Consider the following 22,402-nt stretch of genomic DNA (forward strand, 5'->3'; position numbering starts at 1 on the left):
TTAAGCCAAGAGGCTGCTGTGCTCGTTGTGGAGCTGGGGGGCAGTGCGATCAACACTGGAAAGCAGTGGTCTAGAGTTCTGAATTCAGATCTGGCGGATGGTGGAATTGGAACTTCTCCTCCTCTCTAACTTTCAAGATGAACTCCATACAACACCGCACCAGAGTCACTCGATCAGGGTAAAGGGTCTTTCCTTAGGGTCATGTCAGGACTCCCCGTGTCGCACTTTCTTTGATAAGGCAAAACACCAGACTAAAACAGAGTGGGATGTCTCCACTGTGTCCATTTATTAGTAAACTGCAGTCCAGTAAGGAGCAGTACAGGGTGGATCCTGTGTGTGCACACAAAGGAGACTACTATAGCCCACACAGCTCTGTCAGACCCTTCTGTGAGTCAGCATGATAGCTGGTAGGTGGGCAAGTAATAGCCTCACATTATGTAACTTAAAACAAGAACGATTTTGTGTGGCAGTATTGTATGATCACACTTCCAGTGGTAGTTATACTGCAGTACCACAAAACTAAATAAGTGTCAAACATTTTCACAACCTCAATTTAGGAAACAGGACAGCTGCCGTTTCAGTTCATATAGCGCCTCACATGACTGCAATCTTAAAGCAGTTCAGAAAACCCAAAACAGGACTGATGAATCTCAACGCACAAAATAAAAAATGTATTTTGCACCAACGGAGTCAGTGTGTTTTTGCAGGAAACAGAACATCCTTACTCTTTGCTAAGGAATTTAAAAACCAGCAGCTACTGTCTGCTCCAAGGTGCATGAGCCCTGACAGTAAGGCATTGTTCCGAGAGTCAGGAACTTTATGACAATTACAGCAAAATCTGTCTGTAAGACAATCTTCTAGTAAATATGCACAACACGTTTGTTTAACAGGTGAAAATGCAGAGGAATAAAAACATGTCAGATGAAGATAGGGTTTTTGCTGTGGATTTTGTTTATTGCACAAGTGTTCTCTAGAAATTATCAACAGAGCTTTCTTAAGGGCATGTGTGGATAACACTAGAACTTGATCTGCATGTCTTTGACTGAGGCTTTAAAATAAAAAAAATAAATCAACTTTAAACTGCACAGAAAACCAAAACAGAAGACAAAAACAGAAACCATCCCAGTGAGAGGAGCATTGAGACATTAAGGTTACAAGCGAGAGAAGGCCATTCTCATTAACACAGCTGTGTTCATGGAAGATATTACACTTGTTTCAACACATTAAAAAAAATTACAAACAATGTAAATGAGGCTTGGAGTAGAACCCATAGAGAGCAACAACACAGAGTCCCACTCCACTCCAGTCCCTCTCTGAATGGGACTGTGTTTTATTTTTATTTTGCGATTTTTTCTCCTCCCCTTACTCCAAACTTTTTTAGGCTGGGACACTCCTCAGCTCGCCTCACATGTGTTGCTCAGATATTTCTATCACCTTTTCTTTTAAAGCATTTTCTAGCCGCAGAAAGCATATTTTATTTGTAATAAATGTGCAGGGCAGTGACAGCTGCTGGGTATATATACACACAAAAAATGAATTTATACAAACAAGTGCCTATTTAATGCACTCCTCCAGTGTACATTTTTGAACGCAAGATAAATAAATGCCCAGCATTCTGGAAATAGTGCAGTAAAAAGCAAGAGTAATACAGAGTAATATAATAGTGGCTGGGAGATTGACGGTCTACGCTTGTATCCCTTCATCTTCTTCTACAGAGGTATGAAAGTATACACCCAGTTCTATCCCAGTGTCTGGTGTGCTAGTGGAATATCTTTTCACTAACTTTGGTGAAATACAGTATCAAATTGAAATGGGGTTCTTACTCAGAACCCAACTCCCATAAGGTCAATATACCAAGTACTCCCCCCTGGTATATCAAGGGGCTTTATCTAGAAAATGAAAATACCGGGGAGACCTCAGTCCTGAGTTAAGATATCTAGTAAGTGGGAACTATCAGTGTACCCCCAAAACAGCAAAGGCACTACAGAGCGCCCTGGAATACTGCAAATGCAAGAGAAACAACGAAATCAGAGGAAATCATCATCTGAAATAGATTGAACATGGGCCGTCAACACAGACACAGGATTATACAAAGATAAAAAACACACTCCATATACATATAGGCATATTTAAAAAAAACAAACACAGCTCTTGGAAGCTTCTGCAGTGCTTGGCAGCAGTGACAGCAGTCCCGACCTTTCACCTTGCTCAAGGTGTCTTCACACACAGGCAGGGCGCTGGGCGATGTCCCGCGTCGCCGGCTCAGTGCCTAAAACCTGAGAGTTCCTGTGCGTCCCCGACACGTAGAGAGCGATGCACAACCGTGGCCAAGTAGCAGATCAGTTGTTTAATGCTACGCTACCTCCTGTAGCACTTCCAACCTCCAGTAAACGCGTGTATATGTATACCGTATATGTAAGGCACTCAAAAAGTATCTATATAGCTGTATGGACAAGCACATCTCTGCCAACGCTGCCGGGCTGCACTATTTGAGCAGGAGGCGGTGCTCGCCTCGGGCGATGTGCGAGGAGAACTCGTAGCGGTCCTGGCTGCGGTAGCCGCACACGTTGCACTCGAAGGGGTCCCGGAAGCCATGGCAGCCCATGTGGATGGTGAACATGACGTAGTCCAGGAAGAGCACCCGGCAGTGGTCGCAGCGGTACGCGCCCACCGCCTCGCCCTCCGCGTTCACCACCCTCACCACCTCCTGGAGCGACAGGCCGGCCGGCGGCTTCAGGGCCTCGTAGGGCCGGGGCCCCAGGTCCTTCAGGCTGTGGGGCGGGTGGGGGTGCGGCGCGGGGGCGTGCAGCCCGTTGCGTGGCCGGGGGATCAGCAGGTGGCCCAGGTTGTACAGCGGGGGCCCGTGCCCACTCCGCTCGTCCGGGTGGTTGCTGTCGGCGTCTGGGGACTCCTGCCCGCTGTGGCTGGGCGAGGGGCCGTGGTTGGACGGCTGCCGTTTGATTCGGGGGTGAGGCTGGTGGCCCCCGCTCTCTGACTCGTGGCCGTTGGCCATTTCCGCGCGGGTCAGAGGGATGGGGAAGGCACTGCTGATGACCTGGACCATGTCTGGAGGGGGTGGCCCGGAGGAGGGTGTCTGGATTAGGGGGTGCATGCCGTCCGCACCCAAGTACCCCATCGGCGGCTCCATCATGCCTCTTGCGATGAGCTCGCTGTCCTTGCTAAACATCATATTGCTGCTGTAGCTGATGTCTAGGCAGAGCCGTTTGTCACCTGGGCAGTGGCACACAACATACACAAAATTTGGAGGACAAAAAAAAAAAGAAAAAATTAACTTGCTGTCCACACAGGGGAGGCTTGACCCCCGATTCCCAAGGAGCGTCCTAAAGCTTGCGGCAGAAAGCGTCCTGGAGAAAGCGTCCTGGAGAGAGCACGGCAAAGTTGGGCGCGAAGAAGCAAGCCAGGTGCAAAGCAGCGTTGTTTTTCCATAAGCGGGGAAGAGAACGTAACACACGCGGACTGGAAACATGAGGCCTCCCGTCGAGAGCTGGAAGGCACGTGCAGGTTCTTACCGTAACAGATATTACTAAAAATCCGTCAGCTTTCTTGCTACAGAGCATGAGTCATGGAGAGGAGGCCCGAGAGTCCTTGGCAGCAGTTTCACCACAAGCTCAAGAGAGCAGCACCTGCTCACGTTTGCTTTACTCCCTTTTGTTTTCTTACGAGGGCTGTGGTTGAAAATATTACCTTTTTTAAGTGTTGTGGTTACCATATTGGAAGATTTCAGTTTATTTGGTACATGATAAGCTGCTTTGCAAAGCACGGTGCAAAACACACTGCAGTAGTTTTGTGCAAGAGGAACAAATGTGGAAGAACCAGTGATGCAGGTCATTTAGGAAATCTCTCTCGCGTGCAGGGCAGGACCGGGAAATCAAGAGTACATTCTTCTCCCTACAAGCCCTCCACAAACCTAGAAAGACATACTGAAAACTTTTGACTTTGCAGGCGTTGGAGGATAGATCAACAGTCTGTCCGGTCCTAAAAGGAGCTTCCCAGCGCAGCTGAGAAGCCACACCATATTGCTTCAGAATCCATCGAGCATCTCAGACACTGTGTTTCCAGCCCATAGGATCCCACAGTGGTTATATACAGATTGTATGTCAGCTTGCCATTGTACACAAAGATAGAGCTTTTCCCCTGCTTAACTACACAGTAGTCCACACATCAGATGATCTTGAGCCTTCATGCAAAAGAACAGTTTCCATGTGTATGCACATACATATACAGTTGCTATATACACACTCAAGGATGCAAGTATGGACCTGGTGTCTGAAATAATAAGGTTGATCTCAAAGAAGGCACAATAAATACCGACTAGCAAGTGGCAGCTGAGATATTTCAAGTAATTATTTTACTCCAGGATTGGCCCCGGGATCTCACCCGTCTTTGTGGAGAATCTGCCAAAGAAAATTAGGTCTTCATCGAGGAAAATCGGGAAAAGGATGCTCATCAATGGACATGCATGTGCGCATGTCAAGAAGTGTCTCTCTTGTACAGGTTGCTGCTCAGTTAAAAAATACTGTGTATTAAGGGGATGTGCATCGCAACCCACAAATGACCACATTATTGCCAAATTCCCTTCTTAAGTGAAGATGGCTTCTCCTTTTCTGCACAAAGTTCCCCTGAGGGACTAGCACCCCTTTTGCCCCAGTCTCTCCTCCCGACGTTGTGATTCCCACCCTCTGCTCTTTACAGTGAAATCGAATTCTGACCTACAGGCCACCAAGCCAGGCCCTGCGCCTCTCTCTCCCAGCTCTATTATTAGCTCGCTGTATTAAGGGGGTCATTGTTGAGTCGCGTGCACTGCTGCAGCATGCAGTGCACCCCAGAGCTCAGAGTAGGCAGGGACACGCTCATCGATCAGACCACAGGCCCCACCACTTGAAAGGCTCTTTACTTAATGCATGCCTCGCCTGAAAAGTCAAGCTGGTTACATACTGCAGCCGGGGCCATCAGCTCCACTTCTGACAATCCAGCATGTGTAAGAAACCAGCCAACCAACAGTTTCCACTGCACCAGCACAGGCACAGGCAAACACTTCCTGACAATCTCAAACGTACAGGCTTGCAAAGATGGGCAGGAAAAAAATGAAGAGAAACCCTGATACATTCAGCAGCAAAACTGCTGGATGTTGCAGAGTAATGAGACAAAAAAACACTGCCCTTTTCCAACGTGAAGGTAACACAAGTTGCTGCTTTGCAAGCAGTGCAAACACTAGGATGGGTGATCAAATAAACCCTGAGCCCAATCTCAATGAAATAAAATACACTGCACATGCACAGTACAACACTGTAGACACCAAATCTACCATGGTCACATTCTTATAAAGGTAAGCCACTGGCTTTGGAAAACGGCACTTCATGTTCTGGCAGTTCAAAAAGCCAGTCATACTTAAATTCCTTCAACCTTTTAACTCAATTCGGCTTAGTGGAACTGACAAAGGGACTAGAAGAAAAAAAAATTGACAATGAAATGTGTTGCTAACACTGTGGGTTTACTACAGTACTAATCAAGCCCCCCCTCCTTCTCACCATTTGCTTTCAAGCTTTGACACTGTGCAAAGAGCAGAACTGCGAGGTGCAGACTCAGCTCAAGAGCTGAAGACAGACGAACGCGAGTTCTCCGTTAACAGCGGCTATACAGTAGTGGCGTAATCCATTTTCAGACCTATAACATCGTAGAAGCCCTTTGCAAGCCTAGGCGGCAAGTAGATCAGAGTGTGTTCTGGTTTCTGGAGCGATACATGAATGAAACACTGTGCAGACTTCACCAAGTCTCTTGCCTCTCTCTACCAACAGCTGAACCCATCACAAGTCTGCTTGTGGCCAGTTTTCCTCACACCACGCTTCTCAAGAAGTGAGGTGAATTCTCCAACTTTATGGTCTTCAATCCTAGGACCTTTTCTCTCCCAATTAACCTGACTCTACCTTTGGGATGAACTAAAGTTTAAAATGTTGGTTGTGGCTTCAAAAAAGCTCTTTTTAACACTTCTTTTTTTTAAAAAAAGAGTATTAAACCCTGAGAGAGCAGGTCACATTATTTAGGTTTTATTTATTTTTCAAATATTAAATGTCTGCAAGGCAGAATAAAATGACAAAGAGGTGCCCAGCTCAGCAGGGGTACGAGGAGCAGGTAGCTGGCTTGACTGCTGAAAGTCACACACCTTCATTGCTTGTGCTTGGCTGAAGCACTGAGTTGACAAGCAAATTCTCACCTTTTGCCAGAGCAGCTATTTGAAGTTATTTTTGGGGCTGTACAGTACTATTGGAAATAACACCCTTGATAGTGGTTTAAAACAGAGAGATGGAACAAATTGTTCTTGTGTTTTCTCAAACTTATCTGAAGTGAGCATAGAGTCAGAGCCTGTGGTGTGAAAGGCTTGTTTGCACACTTTAATAAGAAAAAAATGCAGCGGTTTCATCCCAGCTTCCACTTTGCAGAAATGCCTGAGGGTTGAGTGCAATGAACACGTTTAAAGTACAGACTCTGACTTTCAGAGCTTCCATGCACATTGCAGTATTTTTATTTTAAAAACTCAACATCAACTATGGCATTGCATTTAAGATAAACAGTGTCCAGCGATGCACTATGAAAAGCTTTATGTTTTGTATTGCAAGTGAATACAATATCGTGTCACCCATTTGTTACCAGATATAACCTGATTCATCTGCTACAGGATTCAGCTTCCTACAAGTCAGGTTCCTGCACCAGAGGGAGGAATCAGCCGGAACACAGAGGCACAGCGCCCTGCCAGCAGTGGCACCTATTCAAGTACTTTAAACTGCATACAGAGGTGCCTGTAAAGTTATTTATGACACATTTACTGTACAAGGTTTCGATGGTGTTCTAATTTTTTTTCCAAAACAAGTTCGAACTAATTACTAATATGGACCACGGTCTGGCTGAAGAGCACATGGAATTAATCTAAGGGCTGAGAGAGACATCTCTTTACTCCCCAGAGGGGAGGAAGAAATCAGTATTTATGCAGAGATCACAGTTTCTGCTCATGTTGTATTGCACTAGTCAACTGAAAAGAGACACCACACCTCCAGGACAGATATTTACTTAAATGAAACATGACTATAGCCAGTGCCACAATATATGTTCAAAACTGCCTAAACCACGTGTCTACTAGATAGATGCAATTGAGTTATATTATAATTTCACAAATTCATTAATATTTCAAAAGCTGTGTAGCTATTTTGATATACACCCAAGTGTAACTGTTCTTACAAGATCAACAAAAGGGCATTTATGAACAAAAGTAAGACATATTTGTGTTCAAATGTTTAAAATATATTGTAACCTTTGGAAGGAATTCTCTAAGATTTAAAAAAGATTGTTAATTTTTTAAGCTACAAGTAAACTATTGTACTGTTTTTTAACTACAGGTTTGTAGGTTTTTCCTTAACGGATAAATAATTTTGTTTTGTTTGCTGAATTTAATATAATAAAATTAAAAATAATAAAATGAAATAATAAAAATAATAAAAATGAAAAATGTCTAAAATCTTTATATATCTCATTTTTTTTATATACTCCCAAGGCAGCTAACACAAACTAAAAAGAAACAGCCCACACTTATATGAAAGTGGCTTCTTCACTTTTTTCTCTAAGAGGCAAACCTGTTTCTCACAGATTCTCATATTTTCTCATCATAAAAGTTATTAAAAATGTACTTCACTAACTCCTACAACAACTACATAGTTTTGCAAAAAAAGTGGTTATGACTCATGTTTTCACACAACCTAAAATACAAATCAAAAACATTTAGCAGAGAAACTGATAAATCACACTCATGATCAAACTTCCAGTATTTTTTATGTTTCACACATTTGCTGTACAGTATCTGAATGTTTTATCTTTACACACCAGAAAACGTGTCAATTAACTCCAAGTGCACACGGTCGTAAAATGTGAGTGACTGATGTCTTACTTTATAATTTGATATTGTCAGTTCTAATCTGCAGCAGCACAACACTGAACCCTGCTTAGAATGCTGATGCTTCTCTCAAAACCATTCTTCAATCACTACGATGAATTCTTAAAGGACAAAAGTTAAAAAGCCCTGACTTCATCATACATGAAGTGTATGGCCTGACAATGGATTGTCAAACAATAGGTGAGCTGGGATTTTTATAGATTTAACAGCAAAAGTACTCAAAACAGAGAAAGCGGTCGTGCTGCTTCTTTAGGGCACAAACTGCAGCCATCTGTCGCCAACTGGTGAGGAAAATGGCAGGCCAAGAACAATACCATTGCAACACACTGTACTGTACACACACAGGTACACCTGGACAGACTCAACCCAGCCTGGATCTATGTGGACAGCGGGAGAGAACCAGATCACTCACACTAAGCCCTTGTGAACCAAGCCAAGGTGCCCCAGCCTGGAACTGAACCCAGGATCCATATCGGCAGCACAAAACACCAGGACACAATTTACCCCCAATTTAACACTCAAAGCACAATGTCCTAGTGCACCAGTCAATACCTGGCAGCAGTGGGTACTGTATTAATCTGTGAAACAAAGTGGAAAACACTATAAAATGTTAATTAACATCATGGAGTGATTATGAAAAACTGTCCTTTCTCTGCAAAGGAAAGCAATTTAGATATTAAAAAAAAAAACAATTTCAGGCTGGCAGAAACAACTGACTAGGAAACAAGGTTCAACAGCAAAAACAAGAAAATCAATTTTTTGCTCAAAGCTCATGTCTTGAGTATCAAATTCTACAAGTCCCATCATAACAAAGAAGATACAACCATATTCCTTGGTGCCAGGCTTTTACATCCTGCAAGGCTGAAGAGATCAAACATTTTCTGAAATAACTAAGGATGACATGAGAAACAGTGCTAACTCAACTGTCTGGTACAATTTTGGAATAAATAAAAACATGCTTTTATTTTAAAACGGCATTGAAAATAATTCAACAGTATATTTGCTACTTAATATTACAAAAAATTGGGACTTCAAAAAAAAAACTTATTTACAATTCTGTGTGACTGTCACCCGTACAGGCAGGTTCTATTATAATAGAACAGAAGGGAAAACACATTTTCTCTTTATCATATATGAAAAAGTGGAACTCAGTCCCGCAATAGGATTCCTAAAATTGTTTTTAGGAATTGCTGTCCTGTAGGGAGCTGCTGACAGATACAGGGATGATGGGGCCCTGAGTGTCCGAACTGATGAGGCGCATCGCTACTCGCTTACACACAGATGAAAGGTCACATGGCCATGTCAAGAAATAATCCCACATGAGTGAAAATAGCCCTGAATACATCAAACAAATGCACTGCACATGTGTGTTGCAGGCATGTACGCCAGTTAACTCACACGTACACAGAAGCACAATCACATGACGTGCACCCACTTCACTGCTTTCATTGCTACTTGAGGCCTCCTCGCTGGTTTTGAAACCATGGGAAGCTCTTTTGCGTTTTCTAAAAAAACACGTCGACGATCCGTTTAAAAGCGCGTTCAAAACGAGTCATTAATCGCTGCCGTTCTAGCCAGCTGTCCCTTGGGTCCTCGCAGACGTTTAAAACGTGAGAGGAGGATGGGTGACCGGAGGGGCTCAAGGGGTGCGAACGCGCCGCTCAGACTGTTACCAGACTGAGAACAAGAGACAGTTTAATAAAAAGGCAAGCAATGTGTTTACCGGACCATCGGTTCAGGCCCGTGCTCTCTCCCAGCGAGAAAGAGAAACTGCCACCTCGCTCTTTTCCTCTCGTGGAGCTCGGGCTGGTGTGTGGCAACAGTCACCAGGTCCCCACAGCGCGGCCCGGCGCCGGGGCACCGAGAGCACCACGGCATGAGCCGATCGGGCCCGGGGCTGGGGGGGGTACTTCTGTAAAATCAAGAGTGAGCTGCCGCTGCCAGGAGCAAAGAAATGAATCACTGAGGTGTAGGAGCCGGTGTAAAGATCATGAGAAAAGCACGACATCCTTTTAAATCAAATCTTGTTGCTTTTCGGAGCATATACATGCACAGAAAATCCTCGAGCCAGAGGAATTACATGAACATTGTGTTTATGAATAATCTCAGCTGGTACTGTCATAAAATAGCTGTCACTGTTCAGAAAGCCTCCTGTTGCTCCGAAGAAATATACAGTACGTGAGCACGCAGGTATTCAACAGAGAAAGCCACCTCACAAGGCCAACCAGGAGAATAGGGCACAGAGTTACAGTTCTCCAGGGAAACAAAAGAGTGATATTCTGAACAGCAGTTTAAAAACTATCTTTCAAACACAAACCAAAACTAGAGAAGCCAAAATCTATCTTTTAGAAATATTATAATAAGTGTCACATATCTGTAAAATGATTAGATAGACCCAGGTAAGTGATCAGACCACAGTGGTTATTTTTTTACAATGGAAATTCCCCATGTTCTGTTAACTGCACTGAGCGATGGCAGCAGTCAGCCCATGAAGACACAGTGTGCCCGGCGTGTGATCTCATGTGCTCCCCGGGGGCTGTGAAGGACCTGAACACTGGGCTCAGCCTTCCCACAGGCCTGGGACAGAGTGGCTCTGCACAGGCCAAGGTGAAGTACAACGTTCGAACTCCGGGGCACGAGTCAGCTCTGGACTCGCTGAAAGCAAGGTGCCGACTGCAGGTGTGGAAGGGAGACCTCCTCATCCAACATGTTTCTTTTCACTTAATATCGATTTGAGATTTCGCTTCCAATTCTGCACTACGGCAAAAAAAAATACTGCTTACTGCAAAATGACAAATAGAATAGAGTGGAATAAAAGCAGAACCATCACGATCAACACCCAGCAAAAAAAAAAAGAAAAACGTTTTGAGATTGATCAATGCAAACACTGGGATAAAACCCATCTCTCCCGTGATGATCCCTGGCGAGACGCTCTATCAGCACCTCACATGATGTCAGAGTGAAAATCCCCTGCCCCACACGTGCTCACACATTTGCGTGGTTGTTCTGCCCATTTTCAAATTTCCCTTTCACACTAAGCCTGCTCTTTTCTCCCTCCTTCACCCTACAGGGGTCAAACGCCTGATGTTCACCTCTGGCGAAGAACTAGCTAGCCGGTCCATCATCTGAGAGCAGGAAAGCCCCATTTCACTGTGCACCCTCCACTAAAACAGCTCTAAGAAAATAACTCCAGACATATTCGCTGACAAATGTCTGCCAAAGATTCTAGTGTTCCATTCCATTTTAATTAAATATTTAACCATCCAGTCTTCAAATGCAAAATCTAAACTAAGCAAGAATTAAATATTCTAAACATTAAATGGAATAAAATCAAAGCTTAACTATTTGTTAAAAATCACACCGACGCACTTCATACCTGTTACTTTTTACAAAAGCTACATGGAAGAAATCCCAGCCTATTAACTAAGTTTTTATTTTCACATGAACTAGTTAATAGTTGAAAATTATTAACACCACTTTGAAAGTAACACAAGAGTTTTAGAAAGGCAGGATCTGTCCCTGACAGAAAGCTGTCTTGCCATTTTCAAGCCATCGTGTCTACAGAGTGCAGTTACAGCTGGGAGGCAGGGCACAGTCCCGGCACATACTTCCAGCAAGCGAGATGAAAGCGAACACTGAATCAATAATAAAACCTGCAATCTAAATTCTAGCCAAAAAAACAACAGATCGTCATTTACCCCTTTGACTCAATTCCAAACAAGGCAAGCAGCATGACATGACACACAGTGAAAGCAAAAGGAATTAAAAGCATCACTTTGCAGCGTTAAATAACTTGCAGAAGCCTTCAAAAGATAACAGCGAAAAAAGAAATTCCAGTACCTGTGCTTTACATAGCGCCTTAATCATTTCTGAGTTTCTTCGTGTATTTTTTTCAGAATCACAAGCTTTTCTCAACAACCCTAAGTAGGTGCCTGCTTTATATGGTAAAGCGTTACCACAAAGAATGACAAAGCAAGTGAAAGCCAGCCGTGACAGCAAGTGCCTGCGCTGAGGCTCGAGGGCTTTGATCAGCACGTTCGGCCGCCACAGTTCTTATTTATTCGAGAATGGAAACATCAGCTCTGCAGAAGCCGGCGGCGGGCTGGAGCCCGGCAGTTTCGGCGGGGCAAACGGGCCGAGCCGCGGGCCGCCTCTTCACTCCTGGCAAAGGTGGTCGCCATCGTTAACCCCCCTCACCACCTTCCACTGCTCCTCCTCCTCCTCCTCCGAATCCGGAAAGCTAACGACACTAAAACAGACAAAGAGCCATAAAAAACTTACCGATGAACTTCTGAGGCATGGAGCTCTTCCTCTTGGCCACGTTGCTCGCCAGTCGGTCCAGTACTAGAGCTCTCTCTGTTCCCATCTGTGTTCTGGGAGCCTTGGTGTCTTCAGACTCTGTTTCAGACAATCTGGATGTCAGTTACTTCTGCTGAGATATTTGGCGAATATGTCATTAATCTGACCACTTCTCAAGGCTGCAGAAATGCAACCGGATTTCTCTTTGCTTTTCCTTTTTTTTTAGGATTAACGGCTCCACGATAAGTGTGCTAGAAAAAAAAAACTGCTTGTTTCTGTAGCTAGGAGGAAGTTGATCGGCGACAACTGACGTAACTCCGAATTTTGCCAGTGGGTGAGAGGCACAGTTGTGGCCAGCGTGGAAGCAGAGAGTGAGCGAGAGAGACAGTGAGAGCAAGAGAGACAGAGAGAGAGAGACATCCTGTGGTACCTGGAGCCTCTGATGGGGGACCCAGCCAGTGCTGAGCCTGCTGTGTCTGCAGAGGAGGAACTCGCAGAGCAAGACAGGCTCTGGATGGTTGTGTGCAGAGGCAGCAGGCTGACACCCTGCCTGGCAGCACTTATAGCAGCCCCACTGACACCTAATACAAATTCTACTGTGGTGTACCATACAGAAAAGAAAAGAGAGAAGAGTAGTAACACACAAAAGAGCCTTGTGTGCTTAAGCTTAAGAGAGGAGCAAACTGTGGAAAAATAAGATGAATGCATGTCGAAATGAAACTGCAGAACACAGCGAACTGTACAAAAGGCCAGATCTGGGGAACAAGATCTGTGTCCAGCTCAGTAAATATTTCAACAACACCGGACCCCAGTACTGAAAAATAAATACTCCCAATATTCTTCATTTTGAAAACTTTCCTGCTCTGTGTACACCTGCACTTCCTCACTTCTGGTCTAAAAATCAAGCTTCTGCATGCAGGTCTGCATCGGTCACAAGGTCTGCAAGGCAGTGCTGCCTCTCCCACACTGCTGTGTCCCTCTCATCCTGCCTGTGCTCCAAGGCCCCTGGGCCTCTCCATAACCTCAAGTCAAGCACACAGCTGTGAACGAAACAGGCCATGCCGATACACCGATCTACTGACCCCAATGTGCAAACCCTCCTTCCGGTCCCCAGCTGCCTCGTCTATCCTGCTTGCGAAGTGAAAAGGACTCTAGAGATGCCCCTCTGCCCCACCCCAGCGAAAAAATAAAGCCAGTTATTCCCCAGGTTTCCAGCCTTCCTCCACAGTGACAGAGCCATGTTACTGAACATTCTGTCCCTCTTCTCTAACTTCTCTAACCCAGACTGGAACTGGACTTAGATGTCATAAGGTACAAGATAAATGAAAGTAAAACAAAACAGAAAACTTTAAATAAGCCTTCTTTGATTAGCAAATTACTGGAGAAGGAAACCACAAGCAGACCATAGCCGCAGTATGTGCAGGTCTCTCCACACAAGAATTCTTATTTACTTTAACCCTATTTTTTACGTTAAAAAATAAAAACCAACCAAAAACCAGACCTGCATCCTGACCAGCGTTCTCCCAGCACGCCGCTGTGCGGAATATACTCCCACAGGGATGGTGGAGTGAGCAACATCCTGGACTTTGCAAGCGTTCAAAAGATGCCATAAGGAATTAACTCTTTTAAATGCGCAAATAAGACGTTATTAAAGTCAATCCCAGACAGTACTTCTTTTAGTTATTATGTATAACCTTTTATATATAACTCCTTTTATGTATAGCTCCTTTCTGCAATTGTTTCTGCTTTTCTTCAGTACACTCTTCTCTTTTACACCAGACTCTCCGCGCGACGCGACCTCACTGTCAATCTGCCTTGCAGGCTGTGTGGAGGCAGCTGGCACTGTTGTGAGTGAGGCAGCTCTGATCGTGTGACCCTCTCCTCCCGAGAAAAACAGTCACATACTGAATTTTGTTGTAATACTTGCAATGAAGACTTCCTTGAGCTTCCTGTGTCCTCCAGGTCAAGAGTTTGGGAATCTGTTTGGAAGGTGTTTACCATGGTAGATTGCTGCATCAAGTAAAAGAAAAACTGACTGATTGATCTTGGGGGGAGGACTGGAGAAGACATGCAGGTTATTTTTCCCCTTGAGTGAAGCATGACAAACCCACTGAAAAAGGAAGTGTCTGCATTCTCTGCGTTCTTACCGAACACAGCGAGCCTAATGAAAATGAGCAACGGATGATGAGGTGGCGAAGGGCGTGGGGTAGGGGGGGGATTGGGAAGGTCAATTTAGATGAAACCACAGTTGCTGAGTATAAAGAACAGAAAAGAGGCAATGCTTCCTGTGTCAGCTCTCATGTGGTTGAAAAGGGATGGAGCGAGGAGCGCGGAGGTGAGGTGTTGTGCAACTGGAGAGCTTTATCTGATAGAGCGATCCGAAGCTTGGGGACTTCTGTCAGCCGCCCTGCACATTAGAAGCCTGCGCCCGGAGACTGGGAGACTGCAGTGCTCAAGTGCTGCTTCCTTTAAGAACCCTCTATAAGTGTTTATTGATGCCCGCAAGATAACAAAGGAGACCATTTGACATCACTTCCTGGCACATTGCATCACCTCAGCACCACTAGTTCCAGAGCACAATGAACAGGCAAATACAGGCTTTGTTCCTCAAGCTGAGCATCCCTCTGTAAAGACGCTCAACACCCCTGTCTGCTCGGACTGTTTGTGCTAGTGAGGCATACAGTACGTAACATTAAACTACTCAAAACACACAACATCCGGAGCGACAGTTTTCTGCCCAACTCTCCCAACACCAAAATCTTGACCTACATTAAATCAAACAAGGCTTTCAGTTACATACGAGGCCGTACCCATGGCCTACATCGAACACAGCTCCCCAATACTACACAGATCAAGCAACACCCTCAATGAAGCACAGAGATCTGACCCCATTGCACACAGGTGAGGGCCCCTCCAGAGCCTGACATTTGGAAAACCTGGAATGATCAGTACGTCCTGCATTGGCAACGTAGGAAACCAGTGCTTTCCAACACTGTTATCAAATCCCTGAACGGCTGCAACAGACATCTCCCTCTATCACAAAAATCTCTGAGGACCAAGAGCTGTCACTGCTAACCTGAGCTTGGAAGGTAACTACTACTGTGTTACTGTACCTGCCAGACATGGCCACTCCGTTCCCTGAACTAAGCATACTGTATGTATCAACACACTTCCAGAAGACTTGGGAAATGTTCCAATATTAGTAAATAAATACTCTCTACACTTTCTGTTTCCCCCAAAAAACCCAGAAAACATTCATTATTTAATCATATATACTGTATATATTGTTTTACCTTTTGTAGCTACAGTGATGCCTTACATCCCATATATATCTGAATGTATAATGTTAGTAATCTTCATTTTGTTCTACTATCTACATGCAGAACATCTCAAAACACCCAGATAGAAAAGAAAAAACAAACCGACAGAAGTGTAACACAGCTGCAAATAAACACTGCTCAAGATAAAAACAAACAGTACAATACATCAAACCAAACCTCGATGAAACAGCAAGATATGAAAATGAGTTTTACAGTTGTTGTTTAAAAACATCCCAATTTAGACATTTCAGTGCCTGTGGAAAAGAGTGTGCTCCAATGAAATGTAACTACATACACAGAAGCAATAATCTGTACAGTTCATAGCTTCAGTCACAGACAGTATTGGCATTGTCCATCTCCAGCAAAGGTATTCATTATTATTAGTAAAAATGACCTTAATCTCTTCTATGTTTATGCTTGGGGCACTATCTGATTTCCGAGAAGGTGGTAATTAAGATGCTTATTAAGGTGTATATTATAAGATGCAGGGTGTTATGTACAAATAGAGGGGTTATGAATATAGAAATAATAAATATCTTGAAACGGGTTAATCGGGTCTGCTGCTCTGAAATCAGTATCTATTGAGGACCTGCATTTGTGTTTTGTTTTTTTAAAAACCACAGCTTAAGCTTTAAAACACAAAGCATCAAGTAAAAGCAAAGGTCTGCTTCTGAGTGCCAGTGTTGCATGTCGTAATCTTTGCAAAAGAGAAAGGCTTTTCACTCGTTTTTTTCCACTGTCTTAACATGGTTTCATAAAGTTCGCTGGAATTGATTTGGAGCACAAATAAATAGCGGAGACCCACACAGCTTCCTTGCAAGCCCCCTTTCCCAGAGCACCCTCTGTGAAAACTAGTGCTCAGACAACCACCGCAGAAGGGCCGAAACTTCATTTAGTCTCGGACCACTCTCTGCCAGGCTTGAGCCCGCTGAAGCTACAGCACTGTGTTGGTGTTATAAACCAATGCAAAGGGCCATCATAGCTCCTGTGGAAAAAAAGGTAAAGACTGGGGTCCAAGACAAACTCGAAACACTCTGCAGTTGCACAAGCCTCCTGCCACAGATTGTAGATGGGATAGTGTTGTTCAATGTGTCCCTGACACTACGCAGCTCAATTTAGTGTTTTTCGGAAACTGAATTTCATACCACGTGCCTGCCTGAGACTTTTCCACTGATCAGAACTTACGAAATCAGTAAACGTCCTCCTAAACATGAGCTTTCTGCAGAAAGAAAGCTCACAAACCTCTGAATTTCACAGCAGTTGGCAAAATAGGTCAAACAGACAAAATGCGAGTTCTGAACACAGGGTGATGGGAATTGAGTGAAGTCAACTGCCTATTATGCATATAATCTGTACGAAGCGGTTATCTATAGATTTGATGACATGAATTTGCCATCCCACAGTCTATAACAAGGCGTTGAGTGGTTTTTACTAACATACTTTACAACGTAAAATTCTGCTGTTCTATAGTTTCTTCGTCTGGAGAAGACATGCACCTGTGTTAGGAGAATCATGCATGCAAGCAAAGTATTTATCAATCTTTTTTCTGAGCATATTTTGTAACACAGCCTCGCCCCCAAAAAACTCCGTATTAAGTTTAAAGACCCTTCAGCTGTAGTCAATATTTTCCACTACTCTTAGGCCTAAGGCACATTATTATAATAGGAAAAACACTTGCCAAAAAAAACAAAAGGGGAGTGAAATGTTTCCTGACTCTTAACAGCAGTTTAAATCTTTGAAGGCCGGTCTTTAAGGATGCTTCCATCCTTGTTCTGGGCTCAAAACCTATAGCCCTGCCAGCGGCTCACTGGGCACCGCCCTGAGAGGGGCAGGCCCAGCTCGTGACCCTGCTTGCGCTTTGTCCTTGGGGTGAGACGCAGGCTGTACGGCGACGGACTCGCCCTCTTTGGAAGCAAAACGGGCGGAGTGACGGGCGCGCGGTCAGTGGCCGTACCTCCTTCGCTGTGGCCCTTGCTCTGGATGTACACGTGGCACCTCTCCTTGTGCTCCTCCAGGGAGCTGCGCTGCTTGTAGCTCCTCCCACAGTAGTTGCACTTGTACGGCTTCTCCACTGCAAAACCAATCCAACAACCAACCAGACAAGTTAATAATCCCACACTGAAAACACAGAAAGTGACAGTAATTCACAGCGCCTGCTGTTATATACGTAGACCATCTGTCTTGAATACATCTGTTAAGAAAAACACAGCTGTTATATCATAATTTGAATGAACTGGTCAGCAACACTACAGTTCGATGTTCTTTCTTTGGAAAGGATGTGCCTAAGACCTATTCAAAGTATCACATACAGTACCATATTGTACTATTTAATGACTATTACCAGTCAAATCCCTGCCATGGACTTTCTGCTGTGTAAAAAGGTTTTAATCCAGGACAGGTCTGACTAAGCAGAGCTTTCCTGCTTCCTACTAGTCTGACTCAAGATAGTCCTTATGTGAAGATTCGTTGCGATTTGTACAAACTGGCTAACATCAGTCGATTTCATCAGTTTTGTCTTTTTGTAGCAGTGTATTGCAACACTTGTTTTCTTTTTTGCACTTTCACAATGTGAATCATTTGATTGGCACATTATGGAAAACAACATGCTGTTAGTAAAAACATTAATCAACTCCCCAGCCTTTGTAAGATATATACATGGTATAGATTTTCTTCTTTCCAATTTCCACTTGAGCCTGGTTTGGGTCTTTAAAATACAATAAGCTGTAGGTGTTAAAAAGTGCCAGACTTCACACTCAGGTAAGGATAAAAAGTACAAGGGTACATGTTCCTTTACATGATATTTTCAAAATCCTGATTATATTACATTTTTCAAAAATGATATATTTTAAACATTATAAAGGCATATCTTACTCTTAAAAACAAAATGTATTCTTAAAACTTTGAGAGAAAATGGAAAACTTGGGTGGGATAGACATTGAATTCAAAATGCGGCTGAAACACAGGGTTCAACAAAATATATTTGTTAAAAACAAAAAAATAAAGAGAGCTGAAGATGAGTAAGACTCCACCCTTAGGAGAGCTAAGGGCATGGCTTTCCTTCCAATGCTGGAGATAATGACGATGCACTTAAAAAAGCTGTTTGTATTGTAACGTGTGATGTATAATCTGACTTGTGATAAGTCAAGTTTGCCGTACCTGCCCCCTCTGCTCACAGATGAGTCACCGAGTCAGGTTATGTGGTGTGAAAAGATGTGGTTCTCTGTGACATAACGACACCAGACAGCAATCACTGCGACCATGCTGCCGCTGTCCACACACGAGAGGGCAGGTGAGTGGCTACCAGGAGTCCTCTCCAGCTTCGGCCGGGCCGGGGGCTAGGATTGCCGGCCGCACCACTCACCGATTCACACTTACAGGCACACTTGCACCAGTGAGCACGTTTCACACCGTAGTCACAGGTTTCTCATTGACGAGCGCGATCACAAGTACTGATACCGGCAAGTTTCTTGCATCGGGAATAAAAAAAAATAAGTATCACTTCTCTGAAATGATACAAATGCTGATGGATCTGAGATAAGAAGAGAATGAAATGCTCCAAAAAAATCAGCTGAGGTTTTAACTGGATTACCATTGAAGTTTTGAAATGAATACGTCTCGGTCATGGAGTCATGCATCAGAGTCTTGAAACAAACGTGTGTTGGCAAGAGCTGATGCCTCACTGCTCCAGGATCCTGAGCTCTGCTCTGGCCTCAGGCGTCTGTCTCTCTCGCACGTTTTCCCCATGATCACATGGGTTTTCACCAGGTGCTCTGGTTTCATCCCACCTTCGCTCGCCTATGCTGTTCGTCACTTCCGTCCCGCTGTGGACTGGCCTCCCGTCAAGGGCGAGAGCCACCCTCTGCTCTCTGGCCCAGTTCACACCTTGTGCTTCCAGGAGACAAGATGCTGTAACCCTGAACAGTGGAAGCACAGCTTTCAGGTACCACATGGATGGACCTGCTCCTGCTAGACATGGTCCTTCAAAGCAATGCTGAGTTCTCAAGTACCCATAGACAAGGTTTAATCACATTGCACAGATGGCATCTTTAAAGTTAGGAGATCTGCTGGATCAGTTTTAGAACTAGCTTTTGGGAAAGCATTTCAGGTTTTTTACCAAGATTAACATGCTTTGCTCCACAATTCTATTTTAATTATTTCCATTTCAACCACTGCTTCTCTAGGACAGGTGTGGGTGGTGGCAACGTTACCACTGGGCACAAGACTGGCCCACCCTGGTCATGGGAGAGAGGTGGTCAGCAGCACATACTGCCTCATAGATCCAGGGTCCAGTGCCCAGTTCTGGGGTGGGGCGCCATGCTCTTCCTATGTTTGCTTGGGTTTTCACCAGGCATTCCCCCCTCCTCTCAAAAACATTCCATTTCGTGTTGACTAGCTACTCTGATATTTTCCTTTCTACTGGTGGTGGGGTTCAGATATTTCATGTTTGGTGTCCTGTGTCTCTAACTGGAAGTCTGTTCCCAGTACTACCAGTCAGAAGGGGGCACAGCCTAGGTGATAAGATGCACAAGTTGCACAGATTTCTCTCCTCTGCAGCCCTTCTGATTCCTCTGATGCTCAGCAGTAGGTCTCCTCCCACATGGGGAAAATTAGATTACTCTGCCAGTCTGGTCAACAGAGACCCAGGCTGAGCTCAGTAGAAAAATCCTGACAGACACCATTGTGCTGCTGGTGGAACTCTCCTTGCTCCAGAAGGTGATTCTGCACATGAGCAGAAAGCAAGTCAAGATAATGTTTAAAGAATGGAGCAACATAAAGCAGAGAAAGATACTGCTACGAATACTGCACCATCATGGACAGTACTGAGACAGGTTGTTGAAGGCAGATCCCAGTAATAACCCCAAGAAAATGGATTGAATGTATAATTGGTAGTTGCATCAATAAATTGGGTTGAAAATTTCATCCATTTTCTTTTCCTATATTATATGTGTTGCCTCCAAGTACTCAGGACTCCCTACTGTTGCAGGACCTTTGCAAACCTCTTGTTTTCTTCACTCCCCCTTCCTTCTCGGTCACTCGTGTGGGTGAATCTCAGAATCTGAGTCTATTACCGGCAGCCAGTCTTCACAGATAAAAAAACAACACCTAAAGCTGGTGAAGCCCAACTTCATCTTGTGTTTTTGGCCATTCGAGGGCACATCAGATGGAACCACACTTGCAGAATCAGACAAACAACACACCAGCTACACCAGTGTTGGGTTTTGGTCCTTGTTTTTGCGACCACGAAGTGCATAGCGAAACCTGAGACATTAGTGAAGGGGAAATGTTGCTTTAAGAACAATAAAAACAGAACCTTTAGCTATATTGTAACTTTGAATTTTTTACGTGTTTTTCAAAGAATCAACCTTGAGGACATTCTGTTTTTTAAGGAAGCCTGTTTTATGACATCAGCTATGTGTCATAGTCCATAGATGAAAATGAATGAAATACAGGAACAAGATGAAAGAAAATTCTATACTTTTATCTTAAGGAAAGAAAGCTCAGAATATGACTACCCGGTAGAAGAGACTATCTTTTTCTTAACTGATTACAAATGCATGATAAAATCTTGCGATAAAAATGTCTTCAGCACTGCAACTCATACTGAAAATATTGGTGGAATCACAGTTCTCTGCAGATACATGTAGATGGGGATAGAAGTACTAGCAGCCACCCAAGAAAAGAGTAAAAAGATCAAAGCCATGATTTTTAAAAGCACTGTCTGATATTATGTAAGTCAACCACTAAGACTACACTAACACAGTTTCCAGCCACACAGCAAAAAACATCTTCTGACCTGACTCTGAGCAGAGATGGCTAACTGAATTTTGAGATACAATCTGCATACACACCTTTGTCTAGACAGGTACATTTCATAAATACTTTCCTGGTATTTTCTCTTACTTTTATGCTTTCCAAAGATTAACTGTTATGTTTTTATTGTGTTCCAGGCAAAAGCCTATATTGGTACAAAGGAGATCTTAACTTAAAAAATAAGACCTGCACACTTCTTAACTGATGGGAAGTTGATGGACAAAGAGAAGTCAATACATGTCTTCAACATAAAACTTCCGAGAAAAGCTGCTACCATTCTTCTGCTTTTATGAACTCTGTCCTTAAGTGTCAGAGAAGAACAGCTGCAAGATCGTATCTGCAACAAAAGAGTGATAGTTTTATCATCTGCTACTGTAGCTACAGTAGATATTATACTTTAAGCCTCTCACTGCAGCTTCTCAAAGATAATCATCAAAATTTGACTGGTCAAGTTCTCAAGATTCTGCAGGTTCTTGAAGTCGAGAGGCCTGTGTGGTAATACAAGTTCATTCTTTATTTGTTAGCAGTTGGACATGTATTATCAACTCTCCCTCTAACCTCACAGCAGAAAAACTGTCCGTTAAACAAAGACCATGTGGACTGTGACTTTTACAATAAACTGCGATTTTAACTTCAATAATAAGCAGAAGACACAGCGGCACCAAACCACAGCGCAATGCAAAATCACATTCTCACATTTTTTAAATAACTTATCTGAGGTAACTTGCAACATACAATTAGGGCTCTGAAGAACCTGAAACCAGAATTCACTCATGTAAAACTCTATTCATGATTGAACCTGCAAATGTTTTAAAGAAACTCCTTCTGAAAGTATCAATGCAATCAACAAATGGATATACATGACGTCTGAGTCCCAGAAAGCAAACAGGAAAATGAGTGGTGGGCTGAAAGGAGAAGGAGAAGGAGAAGGACGCTCATGCACACCTGGAGAGGCACCACAGCTACAGCCCTGGGTGTTTCTGAGTCGCACACTGATGTAGGGGCCTGCCAG

The 22,402-nt window shown here is 43.8% G+C and overlaps 1 protein-coding gene across 5 annotated transcripts in view; it reads right to left on the reverse strand.

The window, feature by feature from the left end:
* Positions 1–928: 928 nt before the first annotated feature.
* The window catches only part of LOC102685762 (zinc finger protein Aiolos-like), a 40,325-nt gene continuing 18,851 nt past the window's right edge, over positions 929–22,402 (reverse strand). For all 5 annotated transcript variants that reach the window (XM_015362341.2, XM_015362340.2, XM_015362338.2 and 2 more), the window contains exons 6-8: positions 17,534–17,650; positions 12,242–12,358; positions 929–3,231 (exon numbers count right to left, since the gene is read on the reverse strand). In XM_015362341.2, coding sequence (XP_015217827.2) covers positions 2,486–3,231; positions 12,242–12,358; positions 17,534–17,650 — 980 coding nt within the window. In that variant the 3' untranslated portion in view covers positions 929–2,485. The remainder of the gene's footprint in view (positions 3,232–12,241; positions 12,359–17,533; positions 17,651–22,402) is intronic.

This window comes from Lepisosteus oculatus, chromosome 28 (genome assembly GCF_040954835.1).
Source record: "Lepisosteus oculatus isolate fLepOcu1 chromosome 28, fLepOcu1.hap2, whole genome shotgun sequence".
NCBI classification, from domain to species: Eukaryota; Metazoa; Chordata; class Actinopteri; order Semionotiformes; family Lepisosteidae; genus Lepisosteus; species Lepisosteus oculatus.